Source organism: Anolis sagrei, chromosome 3 (assembly GCF_037176765.1).
Source record: "Anolis sagrei isolate rAnoSag1 chromosome 3, rAnoSag1.mat, whole genome shotgun sequence".
In the NCBI taxonomy this organism is placed as follows: domain Eukaryota; kingdom Metazoa; phylum Chordata; class Lepidosauria; order Squamata; family Dactyloidae; genus Anolis; species Anolis sagrei.
Window position 1 is genome coordinate 205,613,889 of NC_090023.1, and position 16,616 is coordinate 205,630,504.

Below are 16,616 nucleotides of genomic sequence, written 5' to 3' on the forward strand. Positions count from 1 at the left end.
TTATATAGAAAAATGGCCAAAAAAGCGAAAATGTTAAAAAGATGTATGACAAGTAGCTTGTACCTGCAATACTCTGTTTCCTCTGCATAAAATAAAATGAAAGAAACCCAGAACACCTATCATAGTGACTCTAATGTTACACTTACCTCTCTCCGTCGAGAAGCCCAGCAGGTTTGTTTGATTTTCCAGACCACAGCAGCCACCAACAGCAATGACAAGAAACAACTGCAATTGTAAAGCATGAAAAATGAATTAGAAACCAGAGCGTACTACACAACTCTTTCTGAAAAGTATTGACATTTGATGGCATGGAGACGATAATGCTGGAGGAAATATATCGAGAAAAAAATAACATCAAAAATGTCACACACCAAATTCTGTATCTCTTTTGTCCTATAACAGATGCCAGCTTTCCAATGCAGTATAGAGAAGCTGCAAATTTTCTAAGATTTGATGTTCAAGAACATAGAAAAATCAGAGTTTCTTTGTTTAAAGGTTTTTCCATACTGCTTATCGGTCACAACAAACATTTCAAGCAGTATAAATATAACAACTAGAAACAACTTTTAAGTGAACACAAGTTCAGGAAGAGTAGTTTCTACAATACAATGCTGATAAAAAAAATGAACCACCTCATTGTTTTCCCATGAAATGTCAAGTCAATACTCTTGGATGTTTTATTTATTTATGATGCTTTATACACAACCTTAGATGACATTTATTCCAGGAAGTTTACAAGATAAATTAAAGCAAAACAAAATATACAATGAAATAGTTAAAATCAATAATAAAGGGAATACACCTTTCACTTTCTTAAAATAGGCAGCATTAAAATAATAAAAAATAACTCAACTCAAGACATAAAAGATGACACAATATCTTTGTCACCCTTATCAGCCTAGCTTCCTTACAGAAGGAGTTCCACAAAAGAAAAAGAAAAAAAGAAAAAAAGTCTCCCTGTTATAACCCATATTATATAGAATGGTAGTGGTTCTCTGAAGAAGATCTGAATGAGGCGGTATTACTGTCTGGGGCAGTTGATATAGAAAATATATATTTTGCTTAGGTCCCAAGCCAGAAAAGACTTGAAAACCTCTAGAAACCTATGTAGAGAAGATTGTGGTAACCAGTCCGCTAAGTTGCCAGCGAATAGTTAATAGTAGGTAATTTTCATTTTCCAAGAACAGTCAGTGCACATATGCACTGTCAGTGCATATATGCAGATATATTGTCTTTTAAAAGACATGGTTCAACTGAAGATTTACCAGAGATAATCAGAAATATGACAAGATCAGAAGTATTTCAAATTAGCAAGCTTAATATTTTCAACATGACAGCGTTCATAGAATTTGAGAGTCACTTGTTACTTGTAACATGTTATATTTGGATATAATAAGGCCACAAGAATATTTTTATAAAAATAACATTTCATAACTCTAGTTTTCTGGGGATATTGGAAGTAAAATATATATTTATGTGTTCAAAAATATTTGGGGTGATATTACGCCATTTCTGGCATCTTTGTATTTTTGAGGAGATTATTGTGCTCCTTCCTCCAGCTCTCAAAATAATGCTACAAGAATTCTGCATAGATTACTTAGTTGTATGTGTAACCCCATCATCTACTTTACTAGGCATGAGCCACAGTGATAGACAGGCATGTAGCCAGGGGGGAGGGGGGGCTTCAGCCCCCCCTCCCCCTGGAATTCTCATGATGGTCTGTGAAAAGGCCTTACTGGTACATTATTTAAACTGTTATGTTTATTCATATCATGATCTGATCACCATGCTCAATATATACCATATACATGGGGGTATTGGGGTAATGATACAAAAGGTTCGCTAGGGTAGACCCTCTTTCACTCAGACTCAGCCCCCCCCCCCAAATCAAACTCACCCCCCCCCCCGAATCAAAATCCTGGCTACAGCCCTGCTGATAAGAGATCTGTTCTGGCACCGTCAGGGCATGGGTGGATGACATTTCCACTTTTGCCTGGTAACAAGTAAGGCTGTTGCATGGAAGTGAAATGAGGATTCTGCTTCTCAAATGTTGAAAGAATTGAGTTGTTTTTCTTGATGTGGCTGATGCTCAGTAAAATAATAATAATAATAATAATAATAATAATACTTTTTTATAGACCACCCTCTCTTTCTGAGGGGAGTCAGGGTGGTTTAAACACACACAAAAAGGCAAACATTCAATGGCCAATGCGAATTCAAACATCTTTAAAATAATACAAAATAATCACAATAAACTTATAACAAAAGAAAAATTAACATCAAAAATAATACAAAATATGAATAAATTAATATAATTATACTAATAACATAATTAACAATTAAGACATAGACACTGACAAAATGATTAAAATACATAAAATAGCTGTCATGATTGCTCTTTCTCATGTATGATAGCAGCAGTGGAATGCAAATAAATCGGCCAGCATTTCGATGGAATGAAAAGTGTCATACTCCTCCTCCTCTTCATATGCTAAAGTGCATAGATGTGTTTTCAAGAGTTTTTTTCAAGAAGAGGAGGATGAAGGCCATTTTGATTTCTTTAGGAAGGGAGTTCCAGAGATGGGGAGTGATCATGGAGAAGGCCCCCTCTCTCATTCCGACCAGCCATACTTCAGACCGAGAGCAGGGCCTCCTCCGTTGACTGCAGCGTACAAGATGGCCTGTAAAGGGGAATGCAATTAGACAAATAGTCTTGACTCAAACCATTTAGGGCTTTATAGATAACAACCAGCACTTTGTATTTAGCCCGGAAGTGGACCGGCAATCAGTGGAGCTGCCACAGCATGAGTCATCCTCTCACAATACAGCGCTCCAGTTAGTAATCTGGCTGCCGATCTCTGCAGCAGTTGCAGCTTAGAACTATCTTCAAATGCAACCCCATGTAAAGAGCAGTAGTCTAAATAGGATGTGACTAAGGCATGGATTACCACAGCCAAGTCAGGTGTCTCAAGATATGGGCACAGCCAGCACACAAGTTTTAACTGTGTGAAGGTACTCCTGGCCACCATCAACACCAGGGGTTCCAAGGTCAACAATGAATTCAGGATCACCCCTAAACTGCGAAGCTGTATCTTCAGGGGGAGTGGGACCCCATGAAACATAGGCTGTAATCCCATACCCTGATCCACCTTATAACTGACCAGGAGTACTTCTGTCTTGTCTGGATTTAATTTCAGTTGTTGGCCCTCCTCCAGTCCATTACTGATTACAGGCACCGGTTCAGGACCAGAACAGCATATTTGGTTTTTGGTATGTATTTGTGGGGAGGAGCAGTTATGATCATGGCCATCGTGCCACAATTGTGGCTACAGAGGGATCATAAATATGAATTAGTTGTTGTTAACTGCCATCAAACAAACTTCAACTTATGAGAGAGAGCTCAGTTACGAATGCGTAATTCCTATTTACGCCTCCATAAGAGTGATACTGAATTCCAGCCCATATTAATAATATGTTAATAGTGTATTACTTTTTTTAAAAGTGGTTCTTGCTAGTACATATTTTTAAAAAGAATGTGCTAACATCTGAAACTGCTAGAAATTCAAAACTATCAAATGCTCTGAGTTTCTCTGTATTTTATTGAACTCTTATCATCAATTCTGTACTAAGCTCCAGTTTCAGTAAACACATGTTATCATGCTTTTGGCTCAAATAATTGTACCTTTGTCCCTTGTATATCTACTGATCCCATTACCTGTTTGACAGCATCTGTCAAATGTCTATTGTGGTTGTTTAGCTTCAGAAATCACTACTGGCTGTCTGCCAGTTCACTTAAAAGTTTCCAAACCCACAAAATGTTAAAACTGCAGCAGCCATAGAAATAGTGACTTTGGAACTGTAGGCATCTAAAATTAAAGCATCCCCTGTTCAGGAACTGTTCCCCATGTTTCAACGGAGATAATGTGAAGTAAGAGCTCAAAGGGCCAAAGGGACTTTGCTTTTTGATCAGCATGGTCAATGATGAACTTTTTCAAGCTTCCCGTTTCCCACTGAAAGTAAATGCAATCCTCACTGTAGATAGGTGAGGATTGCAGAAAATTTCCCCAGAAACAATATATTTTTATAAATTATAATTTTATAAATGCAAAGTGGAAGTTTTGGCCTTGAATGCCCACCATGCACTATCATAGGGATCTGTGAGTCTGAAAATGAGATTTCCCTCATCCTTAGCCCACATGGGAGTGGGAGATCAATTAAACTGAGTTCAGTTAAACTGATGTTTAAATGAAGTGGAGGAATTGTTGCATATAGGGGTTACTCTACCCCTTCTCTCCCTCTGATCTATGTAGATTCTCCCTCTTGCCCATTTTTCATGCTTTAAATATACTTGACTAAGTAAAATCCTACCCTCACTTGTATTGTCATGAGGACTTCACAATAGCCTAATGGTGGTGCCTTAAATAGCTCCTGATTGGCAGGTTTTGTGGGAAGATGAGTTCAGTGAGCACCTCTGCCCCCTCCCCTTTTGGTGAAGAATAGGAAGCTGGAATTGCCCTTGGGAATCAATCAATATGGGGTGCGGAAGTTACTGTTCTTGGGTCTTCACCAGCATCAAAGATCCATGCAGCTTAAGGATCAACACACTCTGATCACCCTTCCAGTTTAATTGCTTATCTGAGAGCAATCAGCTTTCCTTTAAGGCAGTGCTTCTCAACCTGGGGGTCGGGACATATATTTCTGATGGTCTTGGGAATCCCTTTGGCAGAGAAGGCTGAAGATCTCTCCGCCTATCCTTCTCTTCCTTTTTGGAAACAGATGGTGAATCCTCCTATCAAAAGCTCTTCTTCTGCTCTCTGGATGTAGGTGAACGACAACTCCAAAAGTCAAGGTCAATGCCCACCAAACCCTTCCAGTATTATCTGTGTGCCAAGATTGGTTCAATTCCATCATTGGTGGAGTTCAGAATGCTCTTTGATTGTGGGTGAACTATAAATCCCAGCAACTACAACACCCAAATGACAAAATCAATCCCCAACCCCACCAGTATTCATATTTGGGCCTATCAAGCATTTGTGCCAAATTTGGTCCAGTGAATGAAAATACCTCCTGCATATCAGATACTGACATTACAATTCATAACAGCAGCAAAATGACAGTTATGAAGTAGCAACAAAATAATTTTATGATTGGGGGTCATCACAACATGGGGGAACTGTATTAAGGGGTTGCAGTATTAGGAAGGTTGAGAACCACTGCTTTAAGGGGCTATGGTGATTTCCTCAAAAAAGTTGGCAAGGAGGTTTAGGTGAGTAATGTCCCAGCATCTCCCACACCAGGCCTTGCCTATCATTAAAAACAATTTAATAAAATTGTCTTTACTTTTTGTGTGTGCTAGTCTATTTATTGGTAAGTAAAACCTTATTCCTGTTACAAAGAGAAAAATGCTAGATCCACCAGATCTGTTTTTTTTTACCTGAATTTCTCAACACCTTACTGCTGTAGCTATGAGGATTGCAATGATCAGCTGTGCTTCAAAATTTGCCACAGCAATTCTCTCAGATCATATATGAAACTCAGGCCATATTTTACTGAGTTCATCAGGATTCCCAATTGTCTATCAAAGAATGTTGCACTATTGGCAGATCTATTAGCAATTGGAAAGCCACAGATATTGTGGTTTTATGGCATGGAGATATCATTTTCTGTTTTTGTAATAGCCTTGGGAGGTAGGGAAGCAGAGGAAATTAGAAATCTTTATCAAAAACTGTTTTTTTAATTTTTATTTTAGTATCTAAGCTGCTCAGGACTGCAGCAATCGCTATGTATTTCCATGGGTTCTCTCATTCAAAGGTGTAAGTTTTCTTTGCAAGTTAACTTTAGGCAGTTTTTTTAGAGAAATCTTGTGGAAAACAAACTAAATATGAAGCAAATTAAGGTATGTTTACCTATCATCAAAATTGTAAGTGTCTCTTTAAAAATGGCTACTAGAGAAAGTCACTAAATTCTATGATGGAGAATGTTTATGGGTAGTACACTTTTAGATTATTACTATTGAACAGATGCTATTGGATTCCACATCACTGAAATATTTGAAAATGTAGGTAAATATCAAATGGTAGAATTAAGTCTGCATTAATAGAAAAGAAATAGACAAGATTACTACATTGCGAGGTTTCCTGTGGTTTTTATGCTTTTGAATTCCGACGGCTGCAGAAATTCAGCAGTTTCTGATGGTCGACATATTAATTTCCTTGATGGCTTGGGTTGGTAAATCAAGCAGTAAGAGCTTCTTCAGTATGTGAAATGCTGCAAACAGCATTTAAAAGAAAATTGTTCTGCTATACTTCTGTAGAGAACAGCACTTCAACAAAACTAGTTTTCATTATATTTGAATTACTGAAAGTGAGTTGCAAAGAGCAGGAAGACAAATTTGGGGTGTGTCAAAATCACTGCGAGTTCAACATTTATCCACATCAATGTGGTTTGTATTTTGGGAACAGGACGCTTAGGAAAAGGGTTGTTTTTCATCCATCTTTGTAAATTAATCTGCAACTTTTAATATGTTGTGCTCTAATAGTATTGTGAATATTTCCATTGTGTACTGCTATTCTGGACTTCCTTGCCCCATGCACTGCAATCTCAGATAATGTAAATGTAGAGAGCTGAATTATCTCTTCAATGGGGCTGATTCTGAGCTATGAGCTTGAAATTCTGGCACTGTTATTGACAAAATTACATTAAGGCTGAATTGAAATATCAATACGGAAGTACCTATTAGGCAGAGAACTATAGCTGCCCAGAGAACATATTTGGATATACTGAATTAGCAGCAACGAATAATTTATTTAATCTGCTATTTTACCAGTAGGACAGTGAAAGCTATTTGTGGAATGCTCTTCCTCATGGGCCCAAGGAACCTGGTTGGCTTTGGATGTTATGTTCCTTGATCTGAATAACTGAGGGACTTGATTTGGTACCGATCCCATGCAGCAAAATGATCAGAATTTTGCAGGTAGTGCCATCATTATACATGATGTGATAACGATAATAACCTTTTAGGGAAATGCATTTATTGAAAGAGTAAAGGACTGTCCCTCTAGAAGATTCAGAAAAAGATTCAGGAAGAAAAAAATAATTAAGATTGGAGGAAATATATCACATAGATCTGTTATTAGAAAGTGTAATCCAGCAGAAGAACAGCAGAAGAACATTGAAAAACTGGGGTTGGGAAGCAACTGTAAAAGAATGTAAAGGCAGAAAGAATAGATCATGTAACAGAACATACAATATACAAAACTGTATATTATAATTTGGGTTTGCTGTAAGGAATCTCTTTGCAATTTTTTATATAGGTTTATCTTTGCTCACACATTGCTAGACACTGACATAATTAAATGGAAATTTCCTTAGACCTTTCCTTTTCTCTTGGTTCTTCCCTCCATCCTTCCATTCTTCCTACTGAATTAGATATTTTGAGGAGGTTGATGCTTGAAGTCAGAAGATACAGTAGAACCTCACTTATCCAACCTTCGCTTATCCAACGTTCTGTATTATCCATTGCAGTCCAGGGTGGGAAAAAGAAAGAAGTCTTATCTGTTTTGGTGTTAAATTTGTAAATACAGTAATTACTACATTATGTTACTGTGTATTGAACTGCTTTTTCTGTTGATTTGTTGTAAAATATGATGTTTTGGTGCTTAATTTGTAAAATCATAATGTAATCATAACATAATTTGATGTTTAATAGGCTTTTCCTTAATCCCTCCTTACTATCCAGCATTTTCACTTATCCAACATTCTGCCAGCCCATTTACGTTGGATAAGTGAGACTCTACTGTACTAGAAAGACGCAGACACATTCCCATCTTTGTTTTTGTTTTAAACTATTCAGAAGTAAGTCTCGTTGACCTCAATGAGCAATATACATATATTCCAACCCTTATCTTTGAAGCTGATGTTTATTTGATTGAACGTGGGAAGGCAGACAATATAAAGTGATTTAGTCGTGCAGAAATTTTCTACAATAGTTTGTCATTTTCTTTGCATATGTTACTAACTGGAAAAAATTGTCTCCTTGCTTATGTCTTTCAGCAAAATCAACATAGTAATACTATGTAAAGTAATATAAAAATGAAAAGTTATTTTACTATTCACTTTTAATTCTAAATTAGCTCTTCTGACTCATACTGTATTATGTTTGTATGTGATCAATAAAAATGTATCCCATAAATAGATGTAACACTGCAAGCCCATGTCTAAGCATTCTGAAGCATCACTGAAGTGAATGTGATATAAAGAAAATTGGAAAAATCAACAGCCACAAAGACACTGAGATCAGCTTCCTTCAACAGCAGGAATAGTGGAAGTTGATAGTGATGAGGTGTTTCTTATAGACAATAACACTGACACTTTAGCTAACTCTTAGCAATTCTGTGCAGAAGTTGACATGGGCAAACCACTCATGTCTCAAAACTCCAATGAACAGATAATCCAAAAGGAAGCAGATGGTAAGAACTGGAAGATGAGACCCACAGTTTGGAAAGCATTCAACCAGCTAGTTGGGAGGAGAACAGCAAAATATGAATGGCACTGTGTATGATAACTGTATTGAAAACTGGATTTGCGTCAAAAGGATATTAGGCTGCTGTGAAAAACATGTCTGAGGCTGCACAACACAAATAATAGCAAGATGAGATGTGAGGATCATCAAGCAGAGAAAGCTAGATGTCATAAAGCAAGAACTGGAATATATACTGAGTCTCCTTAGGGAGATAGAGCGGAATATAAATAAAGTTTTTATTATATGTTATATTTGGTGTGACTGAACTCAAGTTGTATGGAATTGGATATTTTAATTAGGTAAATATAAACTGTTTGCTTTGGAAATGACAAACTATGAAACGACGTGGCACTGAGTGTGAGATATGATGAAACAAAAACAGTTGGAATCTATAATGAAATAATAGTATCTAACCAAATGACATTGTTCCTGCAGGAAAAATCTAAAAATATATTAAAATCTGAGATCTGAGCATAGCTATTAATAACAGAATTTCTTGGAAGAAAGGGCTATCATAAATTGAAGAAGTAAAATTGACATCACATAACAACAGCAACAACAAAGCAGCTTCATATCTGACCATCAACATGATTGTACAAAAGGAAGGTAAACATATATGGTATGTAGAAATAATACTAATTATTGAGAAGGAATGATAATTTCATTTAGTGATAAGTTGGCTCAAGCTACAAAAGTGCCTGCAAGCTACTAAAGTGAACAAGATGGGAATAATTAATTCTCCATTGCAACAGTGATTTTCCCATTGAGCTCAAAAGAGATAAAGAGAATTCTCCTCTTCTCAGATATGCCCATGTACTATTCAGTGCACAAAACTGCAATATTTTAATTATGCAAATTTGGATACTGCTATTTCCAATTCAAAAGCAGGAAGTCCTGTCATTTGTTTACCTTTTTAGTCCTTTCTACATTCATTCAAAGCATTTCATAAGCATTACCGTGCCAGAAAATTCAGCTCTAGAATGCTAAAATGAGAAAGGCCAAAATTTTTGTTCATTATTATATTTTCTCAGCAATTAATATAGATACTGTGCTATTCCTCAATGTAGTAGTTGTTATTAATCACTTACCCATTGCTACTCGATTAGTATGAATGTTTAATCATGCCAATTTAAATTATTTCTCTGAAATCTCAAAGGGATGGATGGGAATATTCTTTTTCATTCTGAAGTGTTGCAGATGAATTATTCTGCAGGGGAAAAACACATATTGGTGCAAAACCATACTTTCTGTTCTGAAAACAGGTTTTTGTGCACACAGAAAATGTTTTTCTCCATGGAATAATCCCTCTGCAACATTTTGAGGCATTTGAATATGGGGAGAATAGTGTGAAGGGATACTTGTCCCCCTCCCTCCCCACAGTAATGGGAAAACTATCCTAATTACTCAACTTTGTATGCAATGATGTATTAGTAAAGGATTTCTATCCCTGCTATATCTAATTATTACTTCCAAAGAAAGTAGACTCACTTGATCTCTGAAGACTTCGCGAGTCAACATTTATGTACACGGTTTACTGAACCAGTTCTAGTTGGGATTGATCACTGTATTTAAATCACAACATATAGTGATAAGAAACACCATAATGTTACAGACTGGAACAAAATGCAATATAATCTAACATAATGCCATAATCAATCCATCAATCAATGATTTATTACGGTAAACAACAATCCGTATGCATTGATAATAAACAACAATAATATACATTCACATTCTTAATGCCATAAGAATGTGAATGTATATTATTGTTGTTTATTATCAATGCATATGGATTGTTGTTTACATGATTTTAATATGTTGTAAGCCACTTTGGATCCTGTGAGGGAGAAAAGCAGAATATAAATAAATAAATACAATTATTATTATTATTATTATTCAATAATAAGGAATACTAATTATAAATTCAGAAAAGATCAGGTGAAATTCCAGCAGATTTAAATGTTTTTATATATTGTTAACATAACAGAATACACAGTATTTTTTCCTCGCTATAAATGATTACTTCTAATTTTTTCATACCAAAATGAAACAAACACCAAAAAGTTTTATATTAATTTTTCTCTAGACAAATTAATACAAACTGGAAAAATGTATGCTTATTTTATAGGGACAAAGACAAAGATGCTACTAAAAATAAAGTTAATATGAGTGCTATCACAGTATGTAGTGAAATTGAGTAATATAAAGTGCTATTAAAGTTCCAGTTTATCTGCACATAATTCTTTGAGGGGATTGCTGTTATGAGAACTACACCACAACTTTAGGTTATGTTTCCATACTGTTACTAGTTTCAGTTCCATGCTGTTTTGAACAGTAACATATGTCATCACTAAAAAGGCCTTTAATACACAGTATAGTGTGACAAAATATTGTTATCTAATTTATCCTAGCTATTAAAGAAACTCCTTAATCTACCTGTAGCTTGCATGCATGTGAGCAGATTCTGTTTTACCCCACAAACAAACCTAATTGATTTTTCTTTGTTTCATGCTTCCATTATCTTACACTGAGAAGGTGTAGAATCTTGGAAGACTCAATAGCTGTGACATGTAGGGTGTGTCAATCATAGCTTCTTCTTGTTGATTGGAAAAGGGATTATGTCATAGCTGATGTGCAAAGTACTGGAAGAGCTACCCCCAAGCATAAAATTATCTCATAGTTGGCTGATGAAAAATGCTGCTGTTTTGATGGCCACATAATAAACTAAGTCTTAAATAATTTCCAACTACTTAAAAGTATCCTCCTTTCATGAGTAGATGAGGTTCCATACACCAGCTCCCCATATTTATTTATTCATCGTGTCAGAAGCAAATTGAGGGTACAAGTATCATGCATTTAAAAACACAAACAAACAAAACTTGGCATTATACTAATTTTCCTTTGATCAGAACCTAGCCACTTGGAGTGCCTCTGGTGTCGCTGTAAGAAGGTCCTCCATTGTGCATGTGGCAGATCTCAGACTGCATTGTGGTAAATCGTCTGTGATTTGCTCTTCTCCACATTCGCATGTCGTGGACTTCACTTTGTAGCCCCATTTCTAAAGATTGGCTCTGCACCTCATTGTCAGCCTCTTCAGTGCCTTCCAAGTTGCCCAGCCTTCTGTGTGCCCAGGAGAGAGTCTCTCATCTGGTATTAGCCATGAATTGAGATTCCGGGTTTTAGCCTGCCACTTTTGGACTCTTTCTAGCTGAGGTGTTCTTGAGAGTATCTCTAAAGATCTTAGAAAGTTATTTCTTGATTTAAAGCATTGGCTTGCTGGCTGATATCCAAACAGAAAATGGGTCAGAGATGTCAATGTCTTGGATGCTACTTCCCGGCAAATGTCAGGTGGGCCAATACCAGTTAAACAGTATAATGTCTCTAGTGGTGTAGGGCGTAGACATCCTGTGATAATGCAGCATGTCTCGTTAAGAGACACATCCACTCTTTTAACATGGTGAGATGTATTCCACACTGGGTATGCATATTCAGCAGTAGAGTAGCAAAGCACATGGACAGGTGTCTTCACTGTGTCTGGTTGTGATCCCCAGGTTGTGCTAGTCAGTTTCCGTGTGATATTATTTCTAGCACCCATTTTTTGCTTGACAGTCAAGCTGTTGTAGTTCAGCGTGTTGCTCGAGTTGCTACTCCTAGTAGCAGGGAGAATGGGTCTACTTTGGAGTCAGAGGGAGAACAGCAGTGTCAGCACATTAGAGAAATCATTATGGCTCCAAGCAATACTGACACGTTTCCAGGTTTCTCCGATTGTGAGATGGGGGATGGGGAAGTAAGCAGAGGTGTAAAGAGGGCTGCTCGGGAGCCAGAGTCTGAAGGGGAATTACAAAGGAAGCGTATTCGGGAAATACTTTGTGCACCAACAGAAAATGAAGATTTCTTTGGGTTTGAAAGGAGTTCTGGGACTGGGAGTGATATGGAAGATGATGAAGAGTTAAATTGGACCCGTGAGCAAAACATAAGGGATATCTGTAACCAGCCCACCTCTAGTGAGGAATTTGAGGGGTTCACTGGGGATTGGCAGCCAGGGGACTCTTGGCAGGATCTGAACCCTGATAATCGTTGGCAAAGGTGGAGGGATGGGCATTCAGCTGCAGGTTTGGGAGCAGCTGAGAGTGATGACGAGAGGGTGGGGAGCTCATCAAGCTCTGAGGAAGAACTTTGAGATAAAAGTGGGTTCAGTTTGAACTGCAAGTCGCAGAAGGCAAAGTATCTTTATGGGACATAATTCTTTGTACCTGCCAACTTTCCACCTTGGGTCCTGGGCTATAGCTTTGTGTGTTCCTGTGCTCCTGTTTCCTCGGTGACTCCAGCGTTCCAGCTTTGCTTCTCAACGGAATTGACTACGGACTGGTTTGACTTCGCTTTTGGACTTCTGGACTTTGTTTGCTAATATCTTTGTGACTTTAACAACTTTTAATTTTGAAATTTCGTTATTCCAGCTTCAAAGACTGTGCTTTTGTCCTGTGCTTTGATTTTTAAGCAATTTGCTTCATCTTTTGATTATTAGGCAGCGCTATAATCCGGATTATATTTTTGTTTTTCCTATCGACTTGTTTTTGGTGCCAAATTGCTCCAGCAGACCTTAGCACTGAAGTTAAGTGCTTTATAGGTCCTTTTGTTTGCAATAAAGCTGTGTTTGAACCTTTAATCTGTGTCTGGTGTTGTTTAAGGCTTCTGGGTCCTGACAGAAGCAGTACTTCTTGTAAGTTAGAGCACAGTCCAGGGTAACTCCCAGAGTGGAATGGAAGGAACTGGGTGATTATGCACATGTTGTTGTCCTTCAACACAGGTTACAAGCTCCCAAATTTGTTGCTTTTCTATTTGAAGTGCAACCTCAATGAATATAATTCTGATCCAGGAAATTGGGATGGGGACAGGTAATTATCATAATCCTATCATAATATTCCCAAGTCCTATGAAAACGTAAACAAAAATCTGTAGGGTCCATTGCAAAAAAAAAAAAAAAAAAAAAAAGCCTAATCCACTCCCATTTGTTTCCTTTCTGTGATGGAGTGAAGAACATTAACCGACAAAGGCATCAACATTAAACTTTTTACTATCGAGTGTGCTACAGTTGAGGTTCTCACAAAACTGTCATCTGGTAGCAGGTTAGTGTCAATCGATACGGTTTATCATCTCAAATGCCTTAAAAAAATTCTGCAAACATGCCAGGCCCAAGGCCAAACTTTCCAGAAAAGAACAAGTGATAGTACTGCTTCTTCTCCACCCTAGGCATATATAAAACATGTAGAGAACGGTGCAGATAATGATTTCAGGTTGGTAGACTCCCATTAAACTAGCACTACGCATCTCAAGACACTACCATACGATAAGCAAACTAAACACTATGTGTCTGCTTATGTTCACAAATTACATGAGGAATCATGAAGACTATGGTGTGCTGGGCTTTATTTGGCATAAACTTAAAACATGCACATTTTTCTCAAACAACACTGAAAGGAAAAGTCCAGTTTTTCTGTTTGGAGAAAAGATCAAAGAGTTTGTGATAACTGGCTATCCCGCATCATCTCCATCATCTTCTTTTTCTTCTTATCTTTTCTTAAAAAGCTTACTATTTAAAACAAGTACAAACCATGGAAGGTAAAAGTACAAAGACATGCAAAAAGTGCCCAACTCTACACTTATTTTGTAATACAAGAGCTATTTAGCATTCATCCAAACACATATTTATTTATTTATTTATTTATTTACTTTATTTGTATACCGCTGTTCTCAGCCCTTAGGCGACTCACAGCGGTTAACAACAGAACAGCAAAAATACAGTACATGGTAAAAAGAAAACAGTAACATCTTAACACCTAAACAATCCTATATAATTAACAGCAATAGCCATTCACTGGCGTCTCATCACTGAAAACATGATCCACATCCGTCATCCATTGTTCCATTCCTATGTTCATTACACTCATTGCACTAACTATTCGAACGCCTGCTCGAACAACCAGGTCTTCACTTTTTTGTGGAATACCAATAATGATGGAGCTAGTCTAATATCTGTGAGAAGGGCGTTCCACAGCCGAGGGGCCACCACCGAGAAGGCCCTATCTCTCGTCCCCGCCAGCTGTGCCTGTGAGGCAGGCGGGATCGAGAGCAGGGCCTCCCCGGAAAATCTCAAAGTCGTGGTGGGTTCATAGGCAGAGATGCGGCCGGATAGGTATCTTGGGCCGGAACCGTTTAGGGCTTTAAAGGTCAACCCCAGCATTTTGAATTGAGCCCGGTAGCAAATCAGCAGCCAGTGGAGTTGGCGCAACAGGGGGGTTGTATGCTCCCTGTGTTCCGCTCCTGTTAGAATCATGGCTGCCAAGCGTTGGACTAGTTGAAGCTTCTGAGCCATCTTCAAAGGCAACCCCACGTAGAGAGCGTTGCAGTAGTCTAAACGGGATGTAACCAGAGCGTGGACTACATACACAGAATAACAAGATGGATAACCGACAGAAAACATACACACACATACCCACACCTTTGCAAAATAGAATTGGCACTCCAATATGTGGATTCGACTTTTGGAGATTTGATTATTCATGGATTTGATTAAAATGTTACCTCTAGGAATTTCTACGTCCTCCAGTGTGAGTCTAGAATGAGCTTCTTTCCTAGAGCGGTGTTCTGTTGGGTTACAATAGATTTTTCCCCATTCACAGTTTTTTCACTTTCAAGAAGAGCCTTTGCCCCTAACCTCACTTAATGGGGAGAGATAACTGTGTCAATTACACCTTCACTGTTCTGGTTTTGATCTTTCATATTTGGGGCAGATAATCATTATGCTGCCACATTGATTTTCAGTCAAAAAGTGACGTACAATTTTATTTGTACATCACTTTTCTCCCAGAGTGGGATGCAAGGCAGATTCCATAAAGGGTCTGTTTAAAAAAGCTGAATAAAATAAATATCTGCATTTAAAATTTATTTAAAATGTATTTAAAAGATGAATAAAACATGCCTACTTATACATTAGGCGCCTCATCATACGGGCAATTTAAGCACCCTGTTTTGAGGATCAAGCCACTGGGGCTTCTCTCCCAACACGGGAGCCTACTCATGTTCTGCTGGCTCCAATGGAACCAGCACAGGTCCTTTCCAGGAGGGTGACACTTCCCACATGTGATGAGAAAAGTGTTGCTGCAAGGAAGTGGCATGCGGGGTGACAGATTTGTCCCACTGCTCCCTCTGTCTAGTGGCAAAGTAGGACGCATCACCTGGTCTTTGTAATGAGGTCACAGATATCTGATTAAACAAGAAGGCTCTGATGTGCTTAGACAGGACTGTGTCCCTCTTCTCTAAAACTGGTCATTGACCATAAAGTGTACTTGAAGAAGGTCTTCACCTGCCAGTGTAAGTAGAACAGTTACATAGCTTCTTATGGACGGAATTCCCAAGGTGGGACCAGTAATTGAAAAGGGTCCCTCTCATGTCCTCACCAAGCAACACTGTGATGATGGCAGGCCAAAATAAATCCTTCCCCTGGAGATCTTAGAACCCAGACAGGTTTGTATGGTGAGATATAGTGTTTTAGTCTGCATCCATGCTGTTTAGGGCTTTATAGGTCATGACCAGCACCAGGTATACAAGCCATAAAGAATGGACTGTACTTTTTTCCAAATCCATATTTCCCTATACTGGCATTCCAGCACCACATTTTAGTCAGTAATGTAAGCAAAGTCTAAACATGGGTTATATAATGTCAAATAAACTATTAAAAGACAAGTGCAATCAAAAGTAATTTAAATGTTAATGTGCATTTTGCTTCTGAAGTGGAATTTTCAAATTAAGCACTATAATTCTACTTCATTTCAAACTCATTGTACAGAGAACTGTGCTGCTTTACACAGAAGGCATGCCTATTTACATCACTTGGCTATACTTCTGTGAGCTGAACCACTAACTCAGTTTTCTCCCTATAAATTGTGCTGGACAATTACATTTGCTTTTATTAACTCCTGTATGAATGTATGAGGTCGGTACCGACATATGTTACCAATAGACAAGTAGCAGTAGTTACTATTCAAAGACAGAAATTACAGGTAATTTGACCCTACACTAACTTCAAATAAAACAA

At 37.8% G+C, this 16,616-nt stretch overlaps 1 protein-coding gene across 1 annotated transcript in view; it reads right to left on the bottom strand.

Moving 5' to 3' along the window:
* ATRNL1 (attractin like 1) overlaps nt 1–16,616 on the bottom strand; it is a 678,126-nt gene that overhangs the window by 322,617 nt on the left and 338,893 nt on the right. Inside the window, exon 26 of the mRNA XM_060768490.2 lies at nt 147–225. Coding sequence (XP_060624473.2) covers nt 147–225 — 79 coding nt within the window. The remainder of the gene's footprint in view (nt 1–146; nt 226–16,616) is intronic.